The following is a 25,272-nucleotide window of genomic DNA, read 5'->3' on the forward strand; positions in this document are numbered from 1 at the left end:
CTACATTTATATTATTGTTTTCTTTGCTTGTATCTGGACAGCTACTGAAATCAATTTCACACTATGTGGTTACTGATAATAATTAATCATCCAGGTTCTTATGAAAACGGACATTTCTGACATTTCTGTGATTGTACACACGCTGCTGCACTCGTCTACTTATATATGCACTTGAACACATCTCTATAAAATCAGTGTATTTACAGGTTTCACAGTAAATCAGAGACTCATGCATCCTTGGCTTCTTGTCTCGTGTGATTGGTTGGTTAAGAGCTGTGGTTATTTCCTGTAAGACCGAATGCTCACGGTCCCTGTAGATGTGGAGATGGATGATTCCACTGGCAGTAACATGGATATGAACCAGTGTGAGTGTGTGTGTGCCAGGCATGAGGAAATTCACTGTCAAACATAAGAGCGTGTGCATATGACTGGAAAAGGATTTCACTTCATCATGCACCAACTGATCACACAGCAACTGTAGAAGCTTTCAAAAATAATTTGAGTTCATCAGCGTCAGCACATCTCTCTGTTTGTGTCTGGATGATCCCATTCCTTTGACATTTTTTCTATCTGTGATAAATCTGCTGCAGTGATGAGACAGGTGATGATGGATTCAGTCAAAGTTAATCCTCATGACCGAGAGCAAAGCAGATAAAAAGATCGTAAAGCCTGAGGAGATGATTTTAATGTTTTCACATGAAACACTTTTTTGTTCAGTCTCTCACATTAACTACTGTTAAAAAAGTCTTACCTTCATAATTGTATGAAAATGATGGATAGTTCTTAACCTGACAATTTGCTCCAGAAGTAGATGCTTGTAGTTGCATTGTCTCTGTTTTTACTTACCTGACATAATTTATGTATCAGAAGGGTTAGAAAATGGAAACAAGGATTGTCTAATAACATTTTTATGTCAAGGTAGAGCATTCCAGAAACTCCAGAACAAGGCTAACATCCATAAACACAACAACAAGTCCAACAAAAGATCCACAAAGACATAACTCAAAAGTCCATCTTGACAACAAATGTAAATCAATGTACTCTACAATTTTGTAGATTGTCATGAGAAGTGTTTTCCAGTTCTAACTACAGTATTGTAGCAAACTAGCCATTGGCAGACTTGAACTCCAGAGGGTGTCTGCAAAATTGGGTCCGGACTTTATCTGAAGTTTGTCTTCTGCTGTATTCTCACTCAGGTTCCCTCTCACCAGTGACGGTTTGTTTGCTGTTAGCTATTTGAGACCTCACCATCAATCCACATACACAGCAGGACGTCCTGAAAACCCACCATCGGCTATGTGCAGTGTTCCTGAGCACAGCCCCGTAAATCAACAGTATGCACAGTGTACATACATTTATCATGTTATTTGTCAAATGATTAAAGTTGTGTTTACAGAAGGATTACTAGGCCAGAATAGTCTTCTTGCTAATTGCTAATACTTTATTTGTATTGTCATTGTCAAATAGTGATTGAATGATGATGGTTATTGGCCTTTTCTTCAGTAGGGACGTCTTGAGCCTGAGGTTAAAACTAACGCTGAGGAGCAGCTGAGGGCCACTGACACGTCTGTTAGCATAGATTACAGAGGTGAAGTCTCTGCAGCCTCCAGGACACCTCCTCTGTGTCTGTCGTTTCACTGAACAAAATGACTTAATGTTCCCTGTCAGATTCTGAGGACGATGTTAAAATGGTGTGATCGTAGACATGTACGCTGCAGGGTGATAATGTGATTCGTCAAAGAATCCCCAGCTTGAAGAAAACTGATAATGTCCAGGAAACCTTTGAGGGACAACGCTGTCCAAAAACATATCTTTCCCCTGTCTTCTTGTGCTTAGTGGAAGATTTTCTCGTCTTCATATTTAAACACTGTCCTAGAAACCTTACAGCCGCTGGCAGAACTGCTGCTCTATTAACCCTGTGATTGTGAAGTAACCTCAGAAACTATTTTTACCTGCTTTTCTTCCTCTTTAATAAAACCTCACATTTACAGCTACAAGTCTCTCTTTGCAGGACTCAGATCAGCCTAATGATATATGTTCATCAGACTATTCAATATAAACTTTCACCTTTATCTTTTATTTCAGCTAATGATTGAAAAATATCTTGTAGTGTAATGAATAGAAGAGGATTGAAGAAGACTGCAGAATGGTACATGGACTGTATTTACTTTTCCAGTCTTATCAATCACTCAAACACTTTTTCTATCAAACATCCTTCAGGGTTCAGTATCTTGCCCAAGGAAACTTTGGAATGCAAAGTGAAGGAGCCAGCGATTGAACCAGTGACCCTCTGGTTAGTGGACAACCCTCTTTATCTCCTGAGCCCCACACAGAATGGTTGTGTTCTGTATAATGATGCATGTATGTCACAGTTTTCAGGGCCTGTCAGCTCCTCTCACATCTTTTAGTTAATAGTTTTACTGATCTAAGGCCTGTGGTAACAACTCACTTCGTGTTTTCTGTGAATCTTGAACAAAGATGAACTCAGTGAACAAATGGTCAGATAAGGAAAAGCTGTCACATAACAGTCAACACTACATTTCTGTTTGTACAAGAACTGAAAGACTAGAAAGACCAGTCTTGGGGAACTCATCATGTCAATGATCCCAGAAGAATGCATGAGGAGCACGAGACTTTATAGACAAAGAGATCATTGAACTCAGGTGAGACACATTACAGGTCAGGTGCTGCCAATCACAGGAGCGGGAAACTCAAACAAAGACAGGAAGCTAGAGAGACACACACACAAAGAAAGACATTTCAAAGTAAAACAGGAAGTTAGAGAGACACACACACACAAAGAAAGACATTTCAAAGTAAAACAGGAAGTGATGAACTTAAAATCCCAACAAAGATAAATCAAAAGTCCATAACATGAAGGGTTTTTGGGAACTCTTCTTGCCATTACTCCCAGATTTCTCGGAGTTGGAACCTCAAGAAGAAAGAGTGAGGAGCAAAGAGACATTATGTACACAAAGCAGGCAGGTCAGGTGAGACACATTAGAGCAGGTGCCGACAATCACAGGATCAGACAAGTAACAGGAACTCATTAACTCCAAATGCAACCAAAGATAAACCAAAGTACGCAACATAAAAGGTCCACACAACAGAAAGATCCTCAAAGGTAAACCAAAAAGTCCAAATACAAAAATCTCTCAAAAACAGGGCTATAATCATGACAAATATCAGATAAACCTGCAATCACACTTCATCAACTTTGTTGTTGAGATGTAATGATAGACAGATAGATAGAGAGAGAGATAGATAGAGAAAATAAACCATCCCAAAATATAAAAGGGATTGAGGTTTTTGATTTTGATTTTATCTCACACACACACACACACACACACACACACACACACACACACACACACACACACACACTTGTGGTTGTATAATCTAGCAGATGAGGAGACTCTTTAGACTCGGTCTGTCACACTGAGCACAATAACTGATCACTGAGCAGACAACATGTGTCTCCTGCAATCCATCACTGCTGAATGATGACAATGATGTAATATGATGCAATACTGCAAAGATTTGCTGTAATCTGGTTTGTCTGTTACACTCCAGCTGAAAAGTCTGAAAATAACTACAGGTCCTGTGACTGTGTGATACCAGCGTCCTGCAGCTGGAGTTCACATCTGATTAGTGACGGGAGGAAAACAGTTAGATACATTTTAAATGGAAAGTGAACACAGCAGCTCCTGTGAGATTCAACCATCGGAGGCTGGTTGTACCAGTGGTCTGCTCCGCACAGAGCTTTGTTAAAGATTAAGAGATAATATATCATGCTACAATATCATTCTGTGATATAACACATTCAACAAACTCCAGTTCAGTATCCCATTATCTACAACCAATTACATATAATTAAAAACCCCAGTATACCTCGACCTTTGACTCCATCATTTATTAATGGTCATTAACACAGGTCACATGAGGAAGAATGTTTGACTGTTGGCAAGTCTGTCCTTTAAATGTAATCCAGATATTTAACATGTGATCTGTGATGTCTTACACTGCAGTTACCTCAGCACTATAATGAAAACTTACCGCTGGATTTCTTTAATTGGTTTTAATTTATTTGAATCTCCAGAATGTATATTCCCCTGTAGGCCACATCAATGTATCTGTACTCTACTGAGAAATGCATGATAAAACAGAGAACTCACAGAGAGTCTGAGTTGCAGATAAGTTTTCTGGACCATCAATCTCAAATTAAAACGTCGGCAACAGAAACTTATAAAAAACTAAATGTCATTTTTAATGTATCTGTTTGAACATCTGTTATAACTGTGTGATAAGCAGTAGACTTAACTCCATGCTGAGTATGAATCCATGGGAGACGTAGGTGTAGTGTTCTGCTGATCAGTTTGCTGCTGTGAAAATGTCAGGTTGCCCTGTCTGACAAAAGAAACACAGGAAACAATTTTGTTGCCAGAAACAGCCTGTGCTTCTCAAGCCCTTCACTGAGGACAAGGACGGGCGAGCTGCTGGATCAATCTGAGGCCATAAGAGATGAGGGGGGTCGAAAAAAGAGCAGAGAAGAGAAATAATGAGTCCAAAAGAGAGATAAACATATAGTGAAGCACAACTTGAAGGAAGCAGAGGAGAAGAGGGCTTGTGAGGGCACGGAAAGAGCAGTGAGGATGCGATGTGCGACTCAGGGGGAAACTCTTTCCGTTTCATGCTCTCTAAATTGCCCTCTTGTCTCCTGCCAAGTCTTCAGGCACCTCATTATGAAACCCAGATGGGAGGGTGCTGGTCTGTTCGTAGCCTGCTTCTACTCTCTGACAGTGCACGTTACGTTAGGGCGTCCTCGGTGGACAGTTAAAGAAAAGATCCTACGAAAAATCTTCACCATCTTACACAAGGACTTCATCAAGAGGTTTTGTACGATAATAGATGTGAAAAAGTTGTGTTTAGAGAAACACGTGGTTTAAATGGCTAAATGTAACAGATAATCTAAAAGAATGAATGGATCTCCAAATCACAGACTGTATATACAGACGGATGACATGACTGCTTGCCAAAATGTCTTAATCGCAACCTGGTGGTTGTCTGCAGGAAAGGTCATAAATCCCACCTCCTCCACGTTAGTAGGACATGCACCAAACTATGACTTGTTTTAAGATAAATTATGAGTATGTGTTTGTGTGTTGGTCAGATACAACTACTACCAAAAATAAACCATATAGTGCATTTGTCAAATAGTTCTGACTTGTGTACTTGTTTTTTTCTGATCTAACAAACTAGCGTATTGCAAATGTTTTGTCACAGCTCCAATGTAAATGAGGTTTTTCTGATGATTTCCTCAGTGAGAATTTAATTTCCATAAAATCAACAACAGATGTATTTTTACCTCTTTCAAACAGAATATTTTGTATTTTCCTGAACTTACTCCTACAAGTTAAAAGGAAGTTTCCTACTGTGATTTTTGTACTATATTTTCTGACCAAAGAACATTGGGAGATTACACTCTGAGACATACCCTGACCCTTCATGATATCCCACAGTCTCTGACTGAATATGCTCAATGTGCAGTGCTCCCTAAAATATGTATATACACTCCATGAGAATACTGTGTAGTGTAATGGACATTTTGAATATGACACAGCATGCGCAGATGGGTGTGGAAGGCTGAACATTTGTTGATTGTTGTGTTGTGTGATGTAACGTTATTGTGGGAAAGTTTAGGTTTACGATTATTGCTAACAGACTTTAACTTTAAGGCCTCATCGAGGCTTTAACTTTATGGTCTCATTGTATATTGTTGGGATCTCACACCAGGGATCTCACACCAGGGTCTTCCACAGAGACGTGAAGACAGGATGTCTCCCACACTGTTAAGAAACAAGGGGGGTAATAATAATATATATATAATACCTTTATGTATTGGAGGGGGCCTGTGGGTATACAGAGAGCGGTTGTACTGTGAGTCAATCTACAGATGCTGAATTAAACCTCCCCCTGCTTGCTGTCTCATTCACATTCTCCTGTGCTGTGGCGATCAGTGTGACAGTGTAATCCTGATCCAGGGTCCCAGTGTCAGTGCTGACATGAATAATTCACTGTGTTCAGGGTGCTGCACTGATGCCAATGCCACACACACACACACACACACACACACACACACACACACACACACACTGGAACAGTCTACTGAAGTTGTCCTTGATGTCTCTCTCCAGGTTGTCACAAATAGTTTTGGTGCTGAACCCTCTCCTTCCACCGACTCACAAGCTGCAGCAAATGGACTCAATTCAGTGACTGCACAGCGCCATCTGTTGATCAGATACAACTGCATCAATGCAAACCTGTACCAAATACCATTTTTGCCATCTGGTTCATTTTTGTGTCATGCCAAGGTTTTTTTTAACCTTTACCACTGTGTGTGCACAAAGCAAAGGCTAAAGCTAAATGCTATATCTCATTTACACATCAGAGAAACTCTACACCTCAATAATCCTGCTCAGTAAACATTACACGTAGGTTTGTGTGTGTGTGTGTGTGTGTGTGTGCTTGAAGTCAGTTTGCATAGTACATTGATATACAAATGTTTCCTCTACTTACTGGCAATAACTCTTTACAATTATCCCTTCAAACCAGTCATCTTTAAAGCCTATTACTAAATTCACGTTTTGTTTTACATCTTTTTGTTGTTTTTAAACAGGCCCTTTGTAAACTATGATTTCAATTGTACTGTGTGCAGCATTTCAAGCAACACTTCTGGGTTGGAATAGTGAAGTTTATAAACAGAAATAGATTTCTTCAGTCTCTAAATTACATGTATTCCCCTTGTACATATAATTTTGTTCTTCACAGTTTAGCACTGCGTGTCCACAGAGATTGGAGACGTTCAATAAATGTAGGAAAAGGCAAGAAAACTGTGACTTTAAGTGCCTCAGCTCCAAAACAGTTTCCCACAATGCAGCCCTGCATTGATTCTCTCTTCCCTCCTGATAAATGCCTTCATCTTTTCACCTAAGTGCCTCTTGTGGAGCATCAGAGCCCAACACACATATTATCATCAAGGTTATTTTCCCAGACTTCACAAAGTTCCTCCAGAGACACAGATGACATTTTAAACAGGCTACATACTTTCCATGATCAGTAAAAATGAGAGGACCCTTTAACTTCCCCACAAATTTAACAATATGATACTTCTGATACTTAATCAATGACTTTTTCTTTAGTGTTAAATTAAGTTGTGGGGTCACGCGTCATAAATATATCGGATTGCCACAGTTGCCCTTTAGGTGGTTTGACCCTTTGACCACAAAACCTTTGGAAGAGGGATTCCGCAGTGTCACACGAGGGAGACCTTCACAGACCGTGACAATTGATTGGTTTGGCTCCGTATCGTGGTTCCTCAGATCAATAAATTGAATTTGATTTGTGTTATATATTCACAGATACAAAAAGCATGAAGCGAGCTAGTGAGTTTGAATGGAGGAAAAGAAGAGAAAATGTGAAAGTTGAAGTACTTTGATCCACAGAAGTGACCAGAACAGGGATAATCCTCAAAATGAATCACATGCAGCACAAACATCATCATGAGATGAGTTATGAGATGGAATTTAGGAAAAAATATGTAATGAGACAGAAAATCATATTTACATATATTTTTTGGCTTTTTTATGCAAAGGTCGACCATTGACCAGGTTGAGGTTTTACAAACCACAAGCAGAGGCGTCGCAAACAGTTAATGGGTATCACCTGGGAGCCTGAGCTGAGAGGGGGAGGCCTCTGAAAATGGCTGGCTGATTACATTTGAGCAACGGCAATCGTGTGAGAACAGCGTTAAATTCTCTGATTGGCAACATACAGGAGACTGCAGTGACACATTCGTCAGGAAACTTCCAATGTGGCCCCATGCCACTAACTTCCTGCCAAAAGCGTTGTAGTTGTGGAGGTTTGGTTGTAATGTATAAATGTGTAAGGTGTACCTGTGATGGTGGTGGAGATTTGCACTTTACCTCTATTCATGTGTATGCACAGTGTGTATACTTTGTTTATAAAGTAAACCCCCAGTGTGCCACTGCCCCCCCCGGGAGTCCTCGGACCCCCATTTAAGAACCGCTAGAAAGCAGGACAAAGAAGAGCCAAAAGACGGAATGAACGAGAAAGAGAGAACAGTCAAGAAGAGGAAGGTACATTTGTCTCGAAACATGAAGCAAAGTCAGATGTGTGCAAACATGACTAAGGACTTTATTAACCAAATCATTTTCCCCGTAATATCCACAAATAAAAGTGATCTCTTTATATATATTCACATTGTATAATTTCATAGTGTGACAAAAATTCTCTTTTTTTTTGGATTTCCAGCCATTCCTAATAATTGTCATTTGATCAGTCGCCATGCAGTCATCAGAAAGGTTGAAAAACATTACGATTGGTCAGCATTGGCGCTTGTGTCCGACATCGCTCTTCTTCTCCTCCTCCTCCTATTGGCTCCTCGTAGTGCTAAAAACCCCCTCGGTTACCCAGTCACAGATTTCATCACACTGCCACAATAAAATAAAAATAAATTAAGAAAGCAATGTTCTCCTGCAGAGTCCTCCTCCTGTTTCCCTTCTTGTTTTTTAGATATTTTCTTTTTTTATATAATAATAATAGTAATAATAATAATGACTATAATTGTCCTTGATATAAATTCAATAGTATTTTTTCTCTTTCTCAAATTTTAAATAAATCATTTTGGCAATCCTCATATGTTGTCACTTTAGAATAAAAGAATACTCAAGTAGAAAATAAAACCTGTGAGAGAAAATTCATCAGAAGAGGCGCGAGGTGTGAGAGAATGAAGAAAAGTGTGAAAGCAACAGAGAAGAGCGACAGAGGGAAGAAAGAAAAGAGTGAAAGAAAGAAAGACACACAAGAAAAGCATCCACTTCAGACGCATGTCAGAAACGGCTCTATATACAACAATTTCTGTTGTGGAAAACTGTTTGTCCTGTGCCTGTCGTCTCTTGTCCTTCCGCCTCCGGTGTGTCTGAAGTTTAGTCCGCTGTGCGTCCCAGTGTTATACCAGAGTGTAAGACTTGGCATAGGGGTTGTTGCTCTGTTTCAGGTGTCCTCTGGAGTCCAGCAGTGACTCCTGTGAGGTGCTGAGCTTGGCAGCCTGTGCTTGGGCAAGGTCTCCTGAGGAAGGGACGTCCGCCCGGACCTCACCCCGGGCCTCCCCCCTCTCCCGGACATCCCTGTGGGGGAGGGTGGAGGCAGTTCCTGGTTGCCACTGCTGCACCTCCCTGGGCGAGGGCACTTCCATGGGGGTGGGCTCCATAGGAGGTGGCCTCTTCAGGGTGCGGCTCCTCTGGGGCTCCAGGCAGGTCTGGCCCATTGCTCCTCCTGCTCCTCCTGCCCCGACTCTTGTTTCCCCTGTAGCACCAACACCAGCTCCGCTTGCTCCTGCTCCTCCTCCTCCTCCTCCTCCACCACCACCACCTCCTCCTCCACCTCCTCCTCCACCTCCACTGCTGCTGCTGCCACTGCTGCTGCTCACTCCTCCACCTCGGGCTGCCAGTGGCACACCACGGTTCAACAGGAAGTCCATACGGAGATAAGGCGGCAAATGGACCAGCTCTCCCCCTGAGAGGGAACACACAGGAAACAGGTGACAATTAAGGATTAGTTCAATTACAGTGTCCATGCACAGTGATGGAATGTTGGACATGTTGTTGGACTATAATAAACAATTCATTATGTAGCACCTTAGAACAATAAAATGGAGTTACATAGATAAATATATAGGATTTGTCTGTGTAAATATGAGCCAATGTCAATTGGTAAAAGCTTTCATAAAAAGAAAAGTTTTCAGCATTTTTAGAAGATTTAAAAGAAGATGGTGAATTGGTCTGTTTAAGTTCAATGGGGAGTGAACTCAATAATGTAAAGGTGAGTCCTGGGAGAAACCAGCAAGGCTCCTTACGCAAATCTTAGCACATTTGGTATTTGAGTGACACTTAAAGCTATAGGGTTGGAAATCCTGGAAAAGCTTCAATTCAATTGATTCAAGATTCAATTGGTCTGAATGAAATGATCGGTCGAGTACTGCAAGGCCCACACACAGAGGCACCTTTTCATTTAGTTTTTTCAGACAAAAAATAAAAACCATTGAGCTTAAGTGTTTCAGGACACTCCTTAAAGGTGAGCACTGCAATATGATTTATTTATATTATTTATTTAACAGGGATTCATTGTGGAGAGGAGAGCACAGGGTTGATGTAGAGACTGTAGGAAGTGTCTGCCTGTCCCCAGAGATAGTGACAGTTCTCTAAGATCCCCACTGTTTGCACACGCTCTCACCAGGTCTGAGTTCTGACTTGTCTCCACAGACTCTATATTATTCCTCATCTGTTTAAATTAACTGCATGGAGAGCTGTTACATTCGCTCACCTCTGGCCCCTCTGGGATCAGGATTGACATTGACATGGCCTGATGAGATGATGTGAGTTATATTTTCTGAGCACGGTGGAGCTGAACGACGGACCTCATCGCTTCTACCAGGAAGTTGTGTATACACCTCATAAATTCCTGCTCACATTTGCCTAATTAAAACTTCTCTGTGCTGAAAGTTAAGTTGAGGAGAGGAGCTGGAGTCTTCCTTGAAAAGAGCACGTATGATAACGCCTGCAGCAAAACAAACCAGGTCAGATTCAATACCCTTACTGGGTGATAAACCACGATTTAAAGCTATCGCCTCAATCTTTCGGTAATTGTCTGAGGTGTTAGATACGAGGAAGAGGCACCTTGATGTGGTTCAGTGAGTTTATGGTTCCTCCTCTACTATTGTTTCTCTGTTACTGCTTGGGTTACATATTTAACAGAGCGAATTAGCCCGTCACAGAGCGGTGTTGGGTTGCCAGATCTGGTCTGTTTTTGATAATGCACACTGAAGCGTCTCGTCCTCACACTCATCTTTCAAAGAACCAGAGATCAACAGTTGTTTACAGGTGTAGGATTTGTTGCTAAAACGCTTTTTAACATGTTCTCTCTCTCCCACACGTGCCATCCCGCTCACATGTACATGGCCCACACGTGCACAGACTGTACTGCGTGTAGACAAACACACGCTTTCACAGCCAGCACATACAATGCTGTTTCTGCAAATGGAGTCCAGCGTGTGACCTTGGAGAATGGATTTGTAGGTTCACAGGAACAATGAATAATTCACTGTGTTTTATAATAAGCCCTATTAGTGCCAGCAATGATGATGAATGGCTCAGAGTGTTAATTGAATTAAATATAGATTTAAGTGTTACTGTGGGAACTCATTAGAAATGTGGTTGGAAAATTCTGAAAATTGTAGATGGTCCAGTAATGGGACCAGAATACAAACACTCTGAGGACATTTTATTGACTGACATTAATTTCCTGGAGACGTAACCATAATTACTACTTGTCTAACCTAAACCCAACATTACCCTAACTTTAAAACATGTCTGTCCATCTAAATGTAACAAGAGCGAATCTGTCCTTCTGCCTTTGACCTTGTGAGGTGAGTAAGGTCAGTTCCGGTCAGTCAGGTGTAATAGAGACAGAGATGGGGTTAAAGCTGGGTCAGTCACCAGCTGTCAGTCAAACTGACCCACACTGGGTCTGAGTTTTAAAGGATTAACACTGTAATATGCTTTATTTAGAGTTTTCATATTTGATAAATAAATGTTGGTGAATGTATTTAGTGCATCTGCTACCTCCTTAGTAACTGACTACAAAACGTGTCACACGACTCATTATTGGCCATAACTGTGAAACTGTGATATACACTATACTGACCCAGCAAATGTAACTGACACTAGAGTCCAGCACTCAGCAAAGCCTGACCAGCTCAGAGGCTGGTGTTACACTGAACAGCCTCCATTGAAGCTGTAAAGTGCCGTTTTGTCCTGAGTGACATTCGCTTCAGATCAGGTTGACAGATGGCCTTTAGTTGCCCTCTCTCCCTGTTGAACGGGTCATACGAGTCTGACGTTCCAAACATAATGAGGCTCGAAATATAAGAAGCGATCTGATGGCCTCGACTCTTATCTGGTCAAACTGAGGATCCTGCGATGCAGACGTACATTTCTGGGGCTAAGACAGGACACCTCCAACAACGCTAATTATCGTGTTATCAGATCCACGGCAGCACATGGAATGATGGAGGGAGAAAAGGTTTCTGTGTTTTTAAATGTCTGCGTGTGGTCAGCAGAGAGTCAGCATGTTCTGCCAGAGCTTGTAACTGATCTGCAGGTCTGCCCGGGCAAGCGGAGGGTCATGTAAGGTAAGAATATAACCTGAGAGGGGAGAGCACAGCAGCACAGCAGGCCTCCTCAAACTGCAGATGTAATGCATGAGACTGAGCCGTCATGTAGTTCAAATAACATCTTTTACAAGCAAAAAAAACTTTTCTGTTTTCTTCCAATAAAAGGACTCCCTGGGGTGCTACTGGAGAAGGTGCATCTCATAATCCTTGTTCATGATGTGTGATGGGCTTGTATACTTTGTTCTGGCAGTAAAGGTTGGAGAAAAACAAGAAGCTACTCTCAGAAAAATAAGCTTCCCCAAAGTCCAATGTACCATACAATGTTTAATGAGACAACACTCTATGTAGCAGCTATCTGAAAGGTTGCAGGATGTAAACTATGACTGAAAGCTGTTCTAAGAGGAACTAGAAAAGTGCTGGACCAAGGTGATGATCAAAAGGTTTGTTAAAGGGGGAATGGGTCACAGAAAAGTTGCCATGTCTAGTCTCTTTCTAGAATGACATCAAAAAAGATGTTACCTGGAGCTGGAAAATGTCTGACCGAAGCTGGCACACACTGAGCAATTTGAGCCTGATTTATTACACCAGCCATTTTAGAGTCGGACCGATTCTCAGCTTCACAGAACGCTGTGTGTACGACCACTCAGGAATTTATGACATGTCAGAAATTTACGCTCTCGCACATTTGAAGCATTTTCATGAGTCAATTCCCTAAAAATCTGCACTTTGCCTTCACTGCAACACAATAGTAGTTCAAGGCTGGAAGCAAATCCACAGCAAGAAAGAAGTGAATGAGAAAGGGGTTCTTACATTACAGTAATCAGAATGTTGATGAATTTACAATATAGTAACCTCAAATGTAGATTGACTTCTTTCTGTCAAATAACCAAACCTGATGCCTTTTATATAGTTGCCTCCCTTTTTTGCTGATCCAAAAAACCTGATTCGTGACTAAAAATTGATCGGTACTGTGAATTCAGGTATTCTGGAATGTAAATAGTGCATTTTTCTAGTGTGCAGCTATTTGTCCCCAACTTTTACTATTACTATTACTACTGCGGTTCAGTGGTGACCATGCACTAAAAATGATTCCAAACTAAAAGCTGCAGTAGAGAGAACTGTGTGGAGTGACGTTGGGAGTTTTGTTTGCAGGTGAAACAAAACGAGTTGAATGAATTGTGTTTATGTTTTGTGTGTAAACTCCACTTCCTCACCAGGTCTGTGTGCCTTGGGCGCGGCCATGTTCATGACCCGGCTGACATCCTGAGGTTTGGGCGGTGAAGCGGTAAAGCGGCAGATGCCCGACTCGGACGGCGTGCTGGAGGTCAGGCTGTCGGTGTAGTCGTTGGTCCCTGCTGTCATCTGCTCGGATGATGTGTCAGAGATGAAGCACTCGGTAATGGTGAACTTGGCGTGGCGGAGCTGCTCCTCCATCTTTGCGTGCTCGTAGGCTCTGGCCAGCTCCTCATAGGTGGAGGATGCGCTCTCTGTTGATACCATGCTGCTCCGTGCACGATCTGAGGATTAATTGTCACACATTATGAGACACAGGCGTAATTGTTGTTTTAGAAATACAGCATAGATTGCAGTACTAGACTTTTTAAAAACATAGTATGAAACAAAACAGCGTTTAGTGCTATGGTTTAATCTGTATTTTATTTTATACAGTACAGTGATAGACTAAAAAAAGAGTATGGAGAAATAAGGAAAAAAAAGGTGTGGGCTTAAGTTGGATTCACACCCTGGAAGCTTCAGCCAAGAGCCCGCCCCAAACTTTCACTTTCAAATGAAATAGGTTTGGCCAAAAACGTCACGTCATTAGAGTCATGCAGCCTTCACACTTGACAGTCTCACAAAAAGGACAACATGGTTTCTGTCACCCCCCCAACCTTCTAACATTAATTTAAAACAATAATTTAGGAAAGGTGTCACTAGAAAGCTGTGATTATCTCCCTCCTCCCTGCTCTGCTTTACCTGTGTCCTGTGAGGGGCTGACACTGTAGCTGTCGCTCTCCTTGTCCACAGACCCAGTGGCGTGTGGCGTGGGGAGTCTCCAGTCAGTGGTCAGGGTGTGCGAGGAGCTGGTGGGGTGTGGACGGTTGAGGGTCCACTGGCTGGCATAGCGGCTCCGTGCTGCGGCAGGACCGGCTTTGGCAGTGCGTCTGGCAGTGGGATCTAGTGAGAAGTGCGGGGGTTATATTGTTTGTAAGGAAGAGAAATAAACACTCAATCTATTTTTATTTATTCAATCTGATTCAAATCCATCTGACACAACATTACACAGCTCTTTACTTTGACTGGAACAATCGGCTTTGATTCGACAGCAAACACAATTTTACAATTATGAATCTTTTTATATTCATAGATTCTGTATTAAATATTTAGAATTATTCCCCTTAATCTGGGATCTGAACTCCTTTGAGTCCAAAAGCTTCTGTTCTGTGAATAAACAGATATTAGTGCCTGAATCAAACAGCAAATCAGTACCTCATTAATAAGCATACTGAGAGAGTGACTGTGTATCTGGAATTTGATAATACACAGTGCAATATTTGTCTGTAATGAGAACACTATATGCCACTCTGCACACCACTCTATATCCAACTCTATATGTCACTTTATATGCAACTCTATACCTCACTCTGTACGCCACTCTGTACGCCACTCTGTACGCCACTCTGTACGCCACTCTGTACGCCACTCTGTACGCCACTCTGTATGCCACTCTGTTTTGGTTTGATTCTATTGTTCTCGTTGGTCACAATATTCTGTTGACCAGTCAAGTGAGTCAGACCAGTTTTTGATGGAAAATGGAAATAAGAGACTATTTCTAAATTACTCAAAAGTCAATGAAAGATATTATTTCTGTCATCGTAGCAATTAAACCAATAAAGAAATTCGAGCCCACATGCAGAAATTAGCCTCGAGCAGCTGGGTCCAAACATGGACCAATTTAGGGATTTCCCTGTTGTCCGGTGCAGCCAGTTAACAGCTGAATTTTTTTTTTTTTGTAACCCAGAAATACAACTAGATGATTTGTAGCAGAAATAAGGGTTATATATGTTTTCCTGCTGTGTTGTGGTACAACCCCCCACCTCTGTGAGCACTGAACAAAACAATCTCACAGGCCCATGCAGCAACATTATCATCAATCTTAAGCTCCAACCGTCTCTATCAGACACACAGACAGTATTATATTCAGCCTGGACCCAGACAGGCTGCTGCTGTATGCACCACTGGGCTACAGCAGAGAAAGAGCCTTTAGAAAATGCTCTGGGTTGGAGCTGTGCAGAGAAGAATAGTGCAGGTAATTGTAGTAGGTCAGACAGTAATTCCATCAGCAAGAATGGACGGATGAAATGATGGAGGTGTTTGTCTAACAGCAGCAGGAAAAAAGGGACTGAGTCAGCAAATGGAGTTCATGCCCCACTGGCCAGGTTAAATGAACCAATCACATGACTGTCTGCTTGTGTGTAAATGCATGTGTGTGTGATTGTGATGAGTGTTAGGTTTGTGTTAGTGTGTGTGTTAGGACAGTGTGTGTGTTTCACCTTGTTTTTATAGCATCAAACAACTAATTAAAACCAAACTTACTGGAAAAATAACACTTCAACCAAATTCAGTGTGATAAGAAGTACTTAAAATGACAGAAACCATCTTTGAATACAATTAATTTGAAACTTTTTAATTTGGACCACATCCCATCTCCCGTCCACTGACATGGAGGAGGTGGGATTAATTTACCAACCTTCATAGTGTATGGTGTGGTTCATATGATATCATGATATGAATCACATCTAATATATCTAATAATATATAAATGGAAGAAAGTAAGTGTTTTCTCTGGTGATATTTGATTCTTAAGCAGATTTTTTATATTTTGTTTAAAAGCGTGAAACTTTACCATTTAATCAACATGCAAAGCTGCATGTCTATCTGTACTAAAACTAAAAAAATTAACATTACTAATTGGAGAGAAGATGGGAGAAGAGAGGGGCATACAATAACATGCATTGTCTGCTTAAAAATCATTTTAGTAAATGTGTGTGTGTGAGTGTGTGAGTGTGTGTGTGTGTGTGTGTGTGTGTGTGTGTGTGTGTGTGTGTGTGTGTGTGCGCACAATCAGGTGAGGACATGTCAAGAAGCAGCAGGGAGATCGCTACTCTTCATCAGTTCTGCTTCAGTGGAGCTCAAACACTAGAGGCCGAGAGTTCGGTCTGCAGCACGTCTGTTGGGTCTTTTATCTCACTGCTGGAAAGAGGCTCACATAGTGTATGATAGCAGTCTGTGGTTTAGGTAAAACAAAGCACAAAAGCTACTTGCCTTACATGTTATTCAAATACATGTCCGGTGTAACGCTATTATTGTATTTGATTTGTGCTGCTGAGACAAATATCCGTTTTTTAACAGTACAAGATCATACAAGATTCATGACTGAGTAACCAAACAACAAACAATTAACATTATTATTAGTAACACATGACCAATATGGTAACAATATTAGTAATGAAAGAAAGAAATGTTGATCACTGACGGTGGTGGGACTCACTGGTTCCAGGCCTGGCATCGGACACGTCCACCAGTGGCCCGGTGGCCTGGGACAGAGACTGGTAGTGGACTGTGTGGGTCACCGTGGAGGATTTCTGCTTATTTGTCTCCCCAAAATCATTGTCTGTCAACAACACGGTGGACCGATCATCTATGAGACAAACAGCAGAGAGAAACAAAATGATGTAAGAAAAAGGAAAGAGAAGGAGGGAAGAAAGAGACAAAAAGACAGTGACAAAAAAATAGACTGTGTATAGCTCTCAGTAGAGGACATCTCTCTAAAAATGAGGAAAATGTTGAAAATACTGGATCCAGCCCATCTGCATCCACACCAAAATACAATGAGTTCTTCTCAGGCCCAATCCTCATACCTCCACTTGGTGTGGTGGAAATCAATTTGGTAATGTTTGCGAAACCTAAAACATGATCAGGTCATCTTTGAGTCCGAGTGAAAGTTTCTACCACATCTGAAGAAAATCTCTCAGAGCGTTACTGAGATATTGTGTTCACAACACCAAAAACATATTTTCTACAGTCACAGTGAGCATGTCTTTTTACTTTTGACCACCAATTTCTAACCAGGTCATCCTTGAGTGAAACTGAACGTTTGTACCACATTTGAAAAAATCCCCTGGAGGTGTTTTTGAGATATTGTGTTTGCAAGAATTGTGTCTTACCGATTGTCTCCATGGTGTCCCGCTCCTCGATCAGGAGCTGGGCTCTGGGGATGTCGATGTGCATTCTTAACGTCTGCTGCTGCTTGTTCACTGTGTCCGGCGTCCGCGTGTTTTTACTGAGGAGATTCATGAGGAACAATTCATTAGTGTGAGTTCAGCAGTGTGATTTTTTTTTTCATTGTATTGCAGAAATGCTAATTCAGTTCCATTTAAGTTGATAAGTAGCTGTAAGGAGGCAGGAGGGACAGCTTATCCTGTGTGCAATATATTTGATTTTTACTGATAGCTACTGCAACTCCCGGCTACATTGTGATTTATGTCTGCTGCTTAAAGGAACGCAAGGAGCATAAATTAAAATTAAGCATACATACCTCATCAGCATTTCTGCCAGGCTCTTGGCATCTGTGAAGTCAGCAAAGAGGTTGTTAATACCATAATAGTTCTGTCCCAGTTGATAAGCTACAGCAGTGGAAACACTGTATATTCACTGACAACTCCTCTTACAGCGAGGCAATGACAGTTTGTCAGAGTGTTGGACGTAAGAGCACGGACGATTTTGACCCTGACTTTTATAAATTACAAAAGCAAAGTTTAACCACAAGTGAGCAACACCTTACGCTATTTACAGTCTGATTAGTTTCTTTTATCAACACGTCGAATGAAACAACCAACACAACATTGATATTTCTTATAGGTGGTTTATGTCCAGACATTTTGGCTAATCTCTATTAATAATTATCCTCATATGAATTCAGATTAGTTATCTTGTCCCTCGTTTACAGATTCTGCATATTCACATGCTGAATGTGTTTATATATATTGATACAAAATAAACTACAATCTACAACTCACCTCTGAGTCTTTTGAGCCTCTGCTCCCTTCGCCTCCTCTTTAGCACCATGAGCATGATGAAGACCAGCACGGCCACCACCAGAACAGAGGTGATGGTCACCACCATCTTCAGACCTCCGCTGCCTGACATGTTGTCTGAGATGGGATCTCCTGTTTTCAGCAAGGGAGGGATGGTACCTACAAGGAAAACATGTCATCAGTATTAATAATGACACCAAGAGCCTCATTTAAATGTAATTTGTACTTTATGCCTTATGTAAAAAAAATTGTTCAGATCCACAAGACTGTACTGAAATGTAGGACCAAATACCTAAGTAACAATGTAGAAAAACAATGATGCATATAAGTAAAGAGTGTTTTTTGTTTTATGCAACATGGTCAAAGATTATAGGGATGAAAAAATACTATATACTATATACGACCACTATATATTTTCTGCATGCTGGGTTTTTGTGTGCAGGGTCTACAAATCCCATAATAACAATTTAAAAAGCAATTCTGACTTTTGCAAACACATTCGGATAAACACATCTCGTAGTTAAAGTCCTATTTCCTTATTTATTACCTACCTAGCTAGTTGTATATAATTATGATAGATATTTTTAATTTTATTCGATCCTTTTTCTGAACAAGGTCTCAACACACACTGGGTTGATCAGAGAGAGGGCCAACTCATAACACAGGCTTTCTGTGGGATCTTAAAAAGACTGAAATTTAATCATCTGAATTCTTAAGCCATTCAAAACACTAGGTCTTAAATATGTTTTTATTCATGCAATGCAACTCCCATCACACTTTAAAATGTTTTGAGAGAAATGTTTTGGTGGGATGCATGGTCTGTAATGTCTTATTGTGAGGAAGTATAAGTAATTATTAAGTCATTAAATATCCATCCCTGGATCTAAGTTTCCACTTCACCTGACCCTAGAACTTGCAAACACCAGAGAGATGGCTCCCAGAAGCTCAGTGAAAAAACCTAACCCAGCTTTTATTGATTCTTATGTTGTCAGCAGAATGAGCCTCTCTAACTGTTTTGGAATTTGTGGAAGTTCCCTCATGCCTGCCTTTTCATTACATTCAACATTAAAATGTAATTTCATTTCCTCGGTCAGTAGAGTAGAGAAGCCCGTCGGGGCAGTGGGTTTATAGGAGACTGAATATATGCTGTTAGTCTCCTGGGCGATAGAACCAGTGTCTAACTGAGTGTAGCATCCACACACACACTGACAATCTGACAGGCAGCTTACACGTCTCAGCAAAAACCCTTCAAAAGAAATTAATGAATAGTCTGGAGTGCAGAGCTCTCTCCACCTCCTCTCCTCCTCTACAGCTTATATGTTCCCTTTGTGTGTGATTGACACACTCTGTAGCCTGTGGCAAATAAAGCAACATCATGGCCCGCGGAGAATCTCAAGTCCCAGTTTTCTCACTCAACTGAGTTGTCAGTATACCTGTCAATTTGTTCAAAGGCTTACAGCACGGTATTTCAATAATCCTAAAGCTCATAATGTACTGTCAGCAGAACTGCTGAATAGCACTCAGAGCTTCAACACCAGTGTCCCAAAGTTTTGAAGTACAGGGTGTGAAATAGTTTGTTGCTGCTTTTGTTATTAGCAACATGCAAAAAGTACATCAACAGTGTTGTAATGTAACAAAGTACATTTAATTCATTACTATACTTAAGTACATTTGTCATGTATCTGTCCTTTACTTAAGTGGATTTATTTTAGGTAATTTTCCCTTTTACTCCACTACATATATCAGCAAATATCTGTACTTTCTACTCCACTTCGTTTTACAATGCATTGTGTTACATGTGTTACAAGTGTGATGAAATACCTGAAGTGGATTTAGAAGAAGCTCTGCCGAGATATCCATGGCCATATTTAAAAGAGATATGTGAGTTTGGACTATTCTTGTATTAAACAAGATATGAGCACTTAATTACTTTTACACATAGAAAGGTTTTGGTACTTATACTACATTTTTTTATTCATTTGTACTTTTTGAGTATATCATCCACCATTGGCCCTCTACTGTAACCCTGTGTCACTACACCTTCAGTGAGATCTCACACAAAAGAACTTATGCCATTGGTCTTCACACTTGTTATCAGTAAACTGAATCAATGGACATGTTTGGCCACACTTTCAGTTTGGAGGCACGTTAGGCAATTTTTACATAATCAGGTTCAGAGTCACTTGCTCCTGATACTGACCAATACTCTTCCACCCTGATCCCAAGATCTTTGATATGTGTGCAGCTCTGGGGGAAACAATTTCATCCAAACTCACTTCCGTCAGCATTGAGAGTAGCAAAGGTGATCCTCTTCTCTGACGAGCCGGCGCTGTTTGTGACCTTCATCTGCAGCTCGTACCAGGTCGCCTCTTGCAAGTCATACAGGATGTAGCTCTTGGTCAATGATGTGCGCTGGGCCGTGGTCCAGGTTGGCGAGTCCACCGCTCGGTACTCCAGTATGAAGGAGGTGATCGGACAGCCGCCGTTGTTCCAGCCGACCAGGTTGAGCCTGGCCCTGGTGGAATTGATGCTGGTGAAGAGTTCGTGTTCTTTGGCAAACTGGGGTTCTGAGGAAGAGGTCGACACAAGAGAAGCGCTCGAAACTCAGGAACATGATACAGACATGATCATGTAACAGTTCAAGATCGGAAACTTTCAAAGTCGACTTACGTAATTTATTTTAAAGGCACATAAAAGTAAAATTACTGTGAATGGATTTTTTAAAACTCAGAATTGTTCTATATTTTGTGGCTTTTAGAAGTTTTTGGATTTTGAGAGTTGTTTGGATGGATTTAATTAAATCATAAAAAACATGATTCCAAAATAAAGCTGTGCTCAATCATCTCACACAATATAATGACTTCATTAGGTTTGTGTTCTCACAATGCAGGTCTCTGTGTCACTTCCTACCTTTCCCATGGGTCTTTGCTTCGATGATCTCACTGATGCGCCCTGGTCCCACTGCATTCTGGGCCGTCAGGGTGAATTTGTACCAGGTGCCACACTTGAGGTTTTCTAGGCGGTACGAACGCTCACTGGGACTGATGGGAAAACTGCCCCACTGCTCGCTGTTGTCTTCTGAATACTGCAGGATGTAGCCTGGGGAGACGTAGGGAGAGGGTGAGAGGAGAAAAACATGGGTGGAGGCAGATCTGAAACGTAACTATTCAGATGTCATTAACATATTAACTATATATGTGTTTCCTGTTGTTCAATATGTTTGGATGAGCACTTTATACACCAAGCTCTGTAGAAATACAGATATATGTTTGTATGTATTTGTATCTGCACCGTTTAATTCTTAGTGGATATGACTACAGCAGTTTTTATAAAAAGTGAAATCTTCATATTGCTGTTTTATATTTTGAAAAGTGATTAACAACAAGAGAACTGGTCCATTGATCCGATCAGAGCATGCAGGTTACATTAGACACCCCCACCCCACCCCACCCCCACAACTCTGACTTTTATTGAACTTCATGGCTGAACAGTAGAGAAGTAACATATTGAAATTAATCACAATCTTTTCAGCTGCTCACAACAATACAGTCATTAGTTTTACTTATAAGTAATGAATACAGTCTTTGCCCTGTTGGTGGCTCTTCATGAAAAGCCAGGGATGACTAAATTAAGATAAGTTATTGGATGGCTGTTCATCTAATGTTTATCTAGTTATAGTTATCTGGACAAAGTGTTTGGGTGAGAGTTGGCACCAACGTCCCCAGAGCTTGCTGCAGCCTGGCTAAAAATAGTAAACCCCAAGCTGAGGTGCATGTGTGTGTGTTTGTGTGTTTGTGTGTGTGTGTGTGTGTGTGTGTGCGTGTGTGTGTGTGTGTTTTGTTGATGGATGATGCTGTGAGCAGGGAAGACAAACAAATATCACAGACAAGCTATCGTGGACAGCTTTTATAGTGACTACAACTCTGAAGACTGGAGCCTTGGCCATGATTGGAAGCAATGATAAATCACCACAAATAGTCTGACTGTGATTGTGCTTCCTTTAAGATGGAGCACTTTAATCTTCCACTTAAACACACCTAATCTTCCCCGCTGCTTTTTAATCTGCCTTTTAGGAGCAGGATATTCGACCCCACCAGCGGATAATGAGAAACAGGAACAAGTACAGGGATGTTAGCGTGAAGGAGGAGGTGACATTGGCTATAACAGGCAGCTGAGGGGAGGTGATTGTTTCAATATGAAGGACAATGTATGTAGTTGTATACTTGTGCATGTGTACATCACATAGAGCTGGGATGACACCGTCCATGGTCTGAAATTAATTCGTTTTATGTGTGTATGCATGTTGTTCTATGGTTGTGAGGCAATATCTGGTTAAAAACCATCATTGTGAAAACATTTTGGCTGTTCCTCAGAACTTGTTGGCGGGTTAAGACATGGTTATAGGGTATAAGTTAGTATCAGGTTTACAGTGTGTTACGGTTAGGATATAAATTAGGGTTAGGCATTTAGTTGTGATCATAGACTGTATATAAAGAAGGACAATACGTCTCCACTTCCACCCACTATCCAGAAATGAAGCTTAAATGAAGATTAAATATGAACCCTGGAATTTTGTGCATTTTGAGCAAGAGTCTGTGCAGTAGTGATCAGGGAAATGGAGCCAGGGTGACAAGGTCCCGCCGATACATGTGCACAACCAATCATTAGTCTCAGCTGTCAGTCATGACTTAAAGTTGCCCATTTTTGCAACATCAAATAACCAATTACAACCAAACTTGCATTAAATGACAGAACTCATCTTAAAGAAAAATGTATCCACTAAAATGGACGAGGCAGGTTTATGACCTATACTGCAGTCAGCCTTTAGGGGGCGAGTGAGATGCTTTGGCTTCACTTTTGGTGGCTATCGTGTGTGTGTGTCACTGCGTGTGTATGTGTGCGTGTTTGTGTGTCACTCACCTCTAATTGAACTCCCTCCGTTGTCTCCAGGTATCCATGACAATGTGATTGACGTAGTGGTCGTCTTGGTAACAGTGAGGCGAGGCTGGTCAGGAGGGACTGTGGATACGAGGACAAACAAAGATAGTATTTGTATTAAATTGTCTTGACCCTCCTGCTCAGATCAAAAACCTCAGTCTTAAGAGGCAATATGAAACTCTTTCAAAACTCTTGGATCACACTCTAGGCCAAACTGGCACAACATTTTTAATTTTCTCAGAAAATGCTGCATTGGCAACATAATGAGTGTGTGTAATGTAAGGTTAATGGTTGTTTGACCAACACATGATAACTTTATTACTCTTTCATGAATTGAGACTTCTCTAAAATGTTTCTTTTCTCCTCTATTTTTGTCTTGTTTCATGTTCTGTATCACTGTGCAGTAGCTTTATGCTGCGACTACTTGCCTTGGACCTGTAGATTAAGTGTGATCTCATCTGAACCCCAGTTGTTGCTGGCCACACAGCTGTAGTTGCCAGAATCCTCTGCTTTCACTGTGCGGATGATGAAGCTGCCGTTGCCATGGACACTGCGACGACCGTCCACCAGGACAGGGGTAGGAGTCCCATTGGTGCTGGAGAAAAGAAAGAAAAGTAGCTTAGACATTTGTTCAGACAACAAAATGCTGCATATTCAGAGTATCCCTGATAGTGTTATATCATATCTGTGCTGAGCAGCAGCAATTTCACTTACTTTCCCTTCAGCCACTTGATGGTAGGGGGAGGGTCTCCAACAGCCTTGCATGGTAGAACGATATCTTTCATCCAGGGAGTCGTCACTGTCCCATTGAAGGTCAGAATCCTGGCTGGAGCTAAAAGCAACACAAACATAAACTTTATGAGTCTTTTGTCAACAAAGTAAGAAACAAGTTTACCAATCCATTAAATTGTCCAAACACAAAGATCTGCCTTATGGTTTAAATTGTTTGTTGCCCAATAAGGTGTCATTCATATTGAGCCCAATATCCCAATACAAAATCTCAATGGTAGTTCTCATATTCTTATTTACGTAGTTATGCTTTGGATGATGATCAACCGTAGACAAAAATGTGAATATAAAATATATGAAATGATATCGTTATCCCGGCTGTGTTACCTTTAGCCAGAGGCTCCACTGTAATCTTCTCACTGTTGTTGCCATGACCGGCAGCAGTCACAGCCACCACCCAGATACTGTACTGTCTGTTCCGAGCCAAGTTTGGGATCCTGTAGAAATACGCATCTGGAGACGCCTCAAACTCACTCATCACCTGTAAAGTTTTGAGAGAGGAGAGATTAATGTATCATTGGGCAACAGCTTTGTCCCTAGTGTAGAAATGCAGCTGTGAACGTAAAAAGACACCATATGTTCAGCAAATGAAAGTAACATGTTTAATTATTAGTTATTAAGGATCATAATCCCTGAAAACACTGACGATCTTGTGGTATACAAATGCTATTACCATCGGATGCAGGTTCGAGCAGAAGACGATGTATTTCCTGATGATGCCGTTGAGTTTGAGTGGAGGCAGCCAGGAAACAAACACCACCGAGCTGCTGGAGGCTGCAGCCTTCACCCCTGCTGGAGGACCGGGCACTGAGGGAGAAGGAAACACAGCAAGGTTCAGGGGATGCAGATAAACATAAATATAGAGTGTGATGTAAATTATAGTAGATGATAGAATAATTTACCTACACCAAGAAGATGCTTTCATCTGCATTTGCTTGTGTGTTTGTTTGTTAGAAGGATTATGCAAAAACTACTGGAGCGATTTGCAAGGAAGAACCTATTACATTTTAGTGCTGATCTGGATCAAGGGGCGGATCTATGGGACAAAGGGTGTTTTTCCAATAGTTTTCATTCATGGATCTTGATGCCAAAAAATGATTTTCATTATATTATATTAGTGTGTGCAAAATTGTATAAATACATATAAAAATCCAGATCTAGTGAATTTAAATGAGGTTTCATAAGTGGGCAGTTGGTGGA

General features: G+C 41.1%; 1 protein-coding gene across 4 annotated transcripts in view; it reads right to left on the reverse strand.

The window, feature by feature from the left end:
- Window positions 1–8,192: 8,192 nt before the first annotated feature.
- Window positions 8,193–25,272, reverse strand: part of dscamb (Down syndrome cell adhesion molecule b) — a 114,324-nt gene continuing 97,244 nt past the window's right edge. Inside the window, exons 20-33 of one of the 4 annotated variants that reach the window (XM_069533864.1) lie at window positions 24,740–24,879; window positions 24,400–24,553; window positions 23,998–24,115; window positions 23,712–23,878; window positions 23,266–23,364; window positions 21,256–21,444; window positions 20,622–20,912; window positions 18,328–18,504; window positions 17,847–17,877; window positions 17,476–17,591; window positions 16,785–16,949; window positions 14,225–14,425; window positions 13,465–13,767; window positions 8,193–9,594 (exon numbers count right to left, since the gene is read on the reverse strand). In XM_069533864.1, the coding sequence (XP_069389965.1) occupies window positions 9,029–9,594; window positions 13,465–13,767; window positions 14,225–14,425; window positions 16,785–16,949; window positions 17,476–17,591; window positions 17,847–17,877; window positions 18,328–18,504; window positions 20,622–20,912; window positions 21,256–21,444; window positions 23,266–23,364; window positions 23,712–23,878; window positions 23,998–24,115; window positions 24,400–24,553; window positions 24,740–24,879 (2,717 nt within the window). In that variant the 3' untranslated portion in view covers window positions 8,193–9,028. The remainder of the gene's footprint in view (window positions 9,595–13,464; window positions 13,768–14,224; window positions 14,426–16,784; window positions 16,950–17,475; window positions 17,592–17,846; window positions 17,878–18,327; window positions 18,505–20,621; window positions 20,913–21,255; window positions 21,445–23,265; window positions 23,365–23,711; window positions 23,879–23,997; window positions 24,116–24,399; window positions 24,554–24,739; window positions 24,880–25,272) is intronic. The other 3 variants (XM_069533865.1, XM_069533866.1, XM_020095306.2) reach the window with 3 other exon arrangements.

Source organism: Paralichthys olivaceus, chromosome 11, assembly GCF_024713975.1.
Source record: "Paralichthys olivaceus isolate ysfri-2021 chromosome 11, ASM2471397v2, whole genome shotgun sequence".
Taxonomy (NCBI): Eukaryota; Metazoa; Chordata; class Actinopteri; order Pleuronectiformes; family Paralichthyidae; genus Paralichthys; species Paralichthys olivaceus.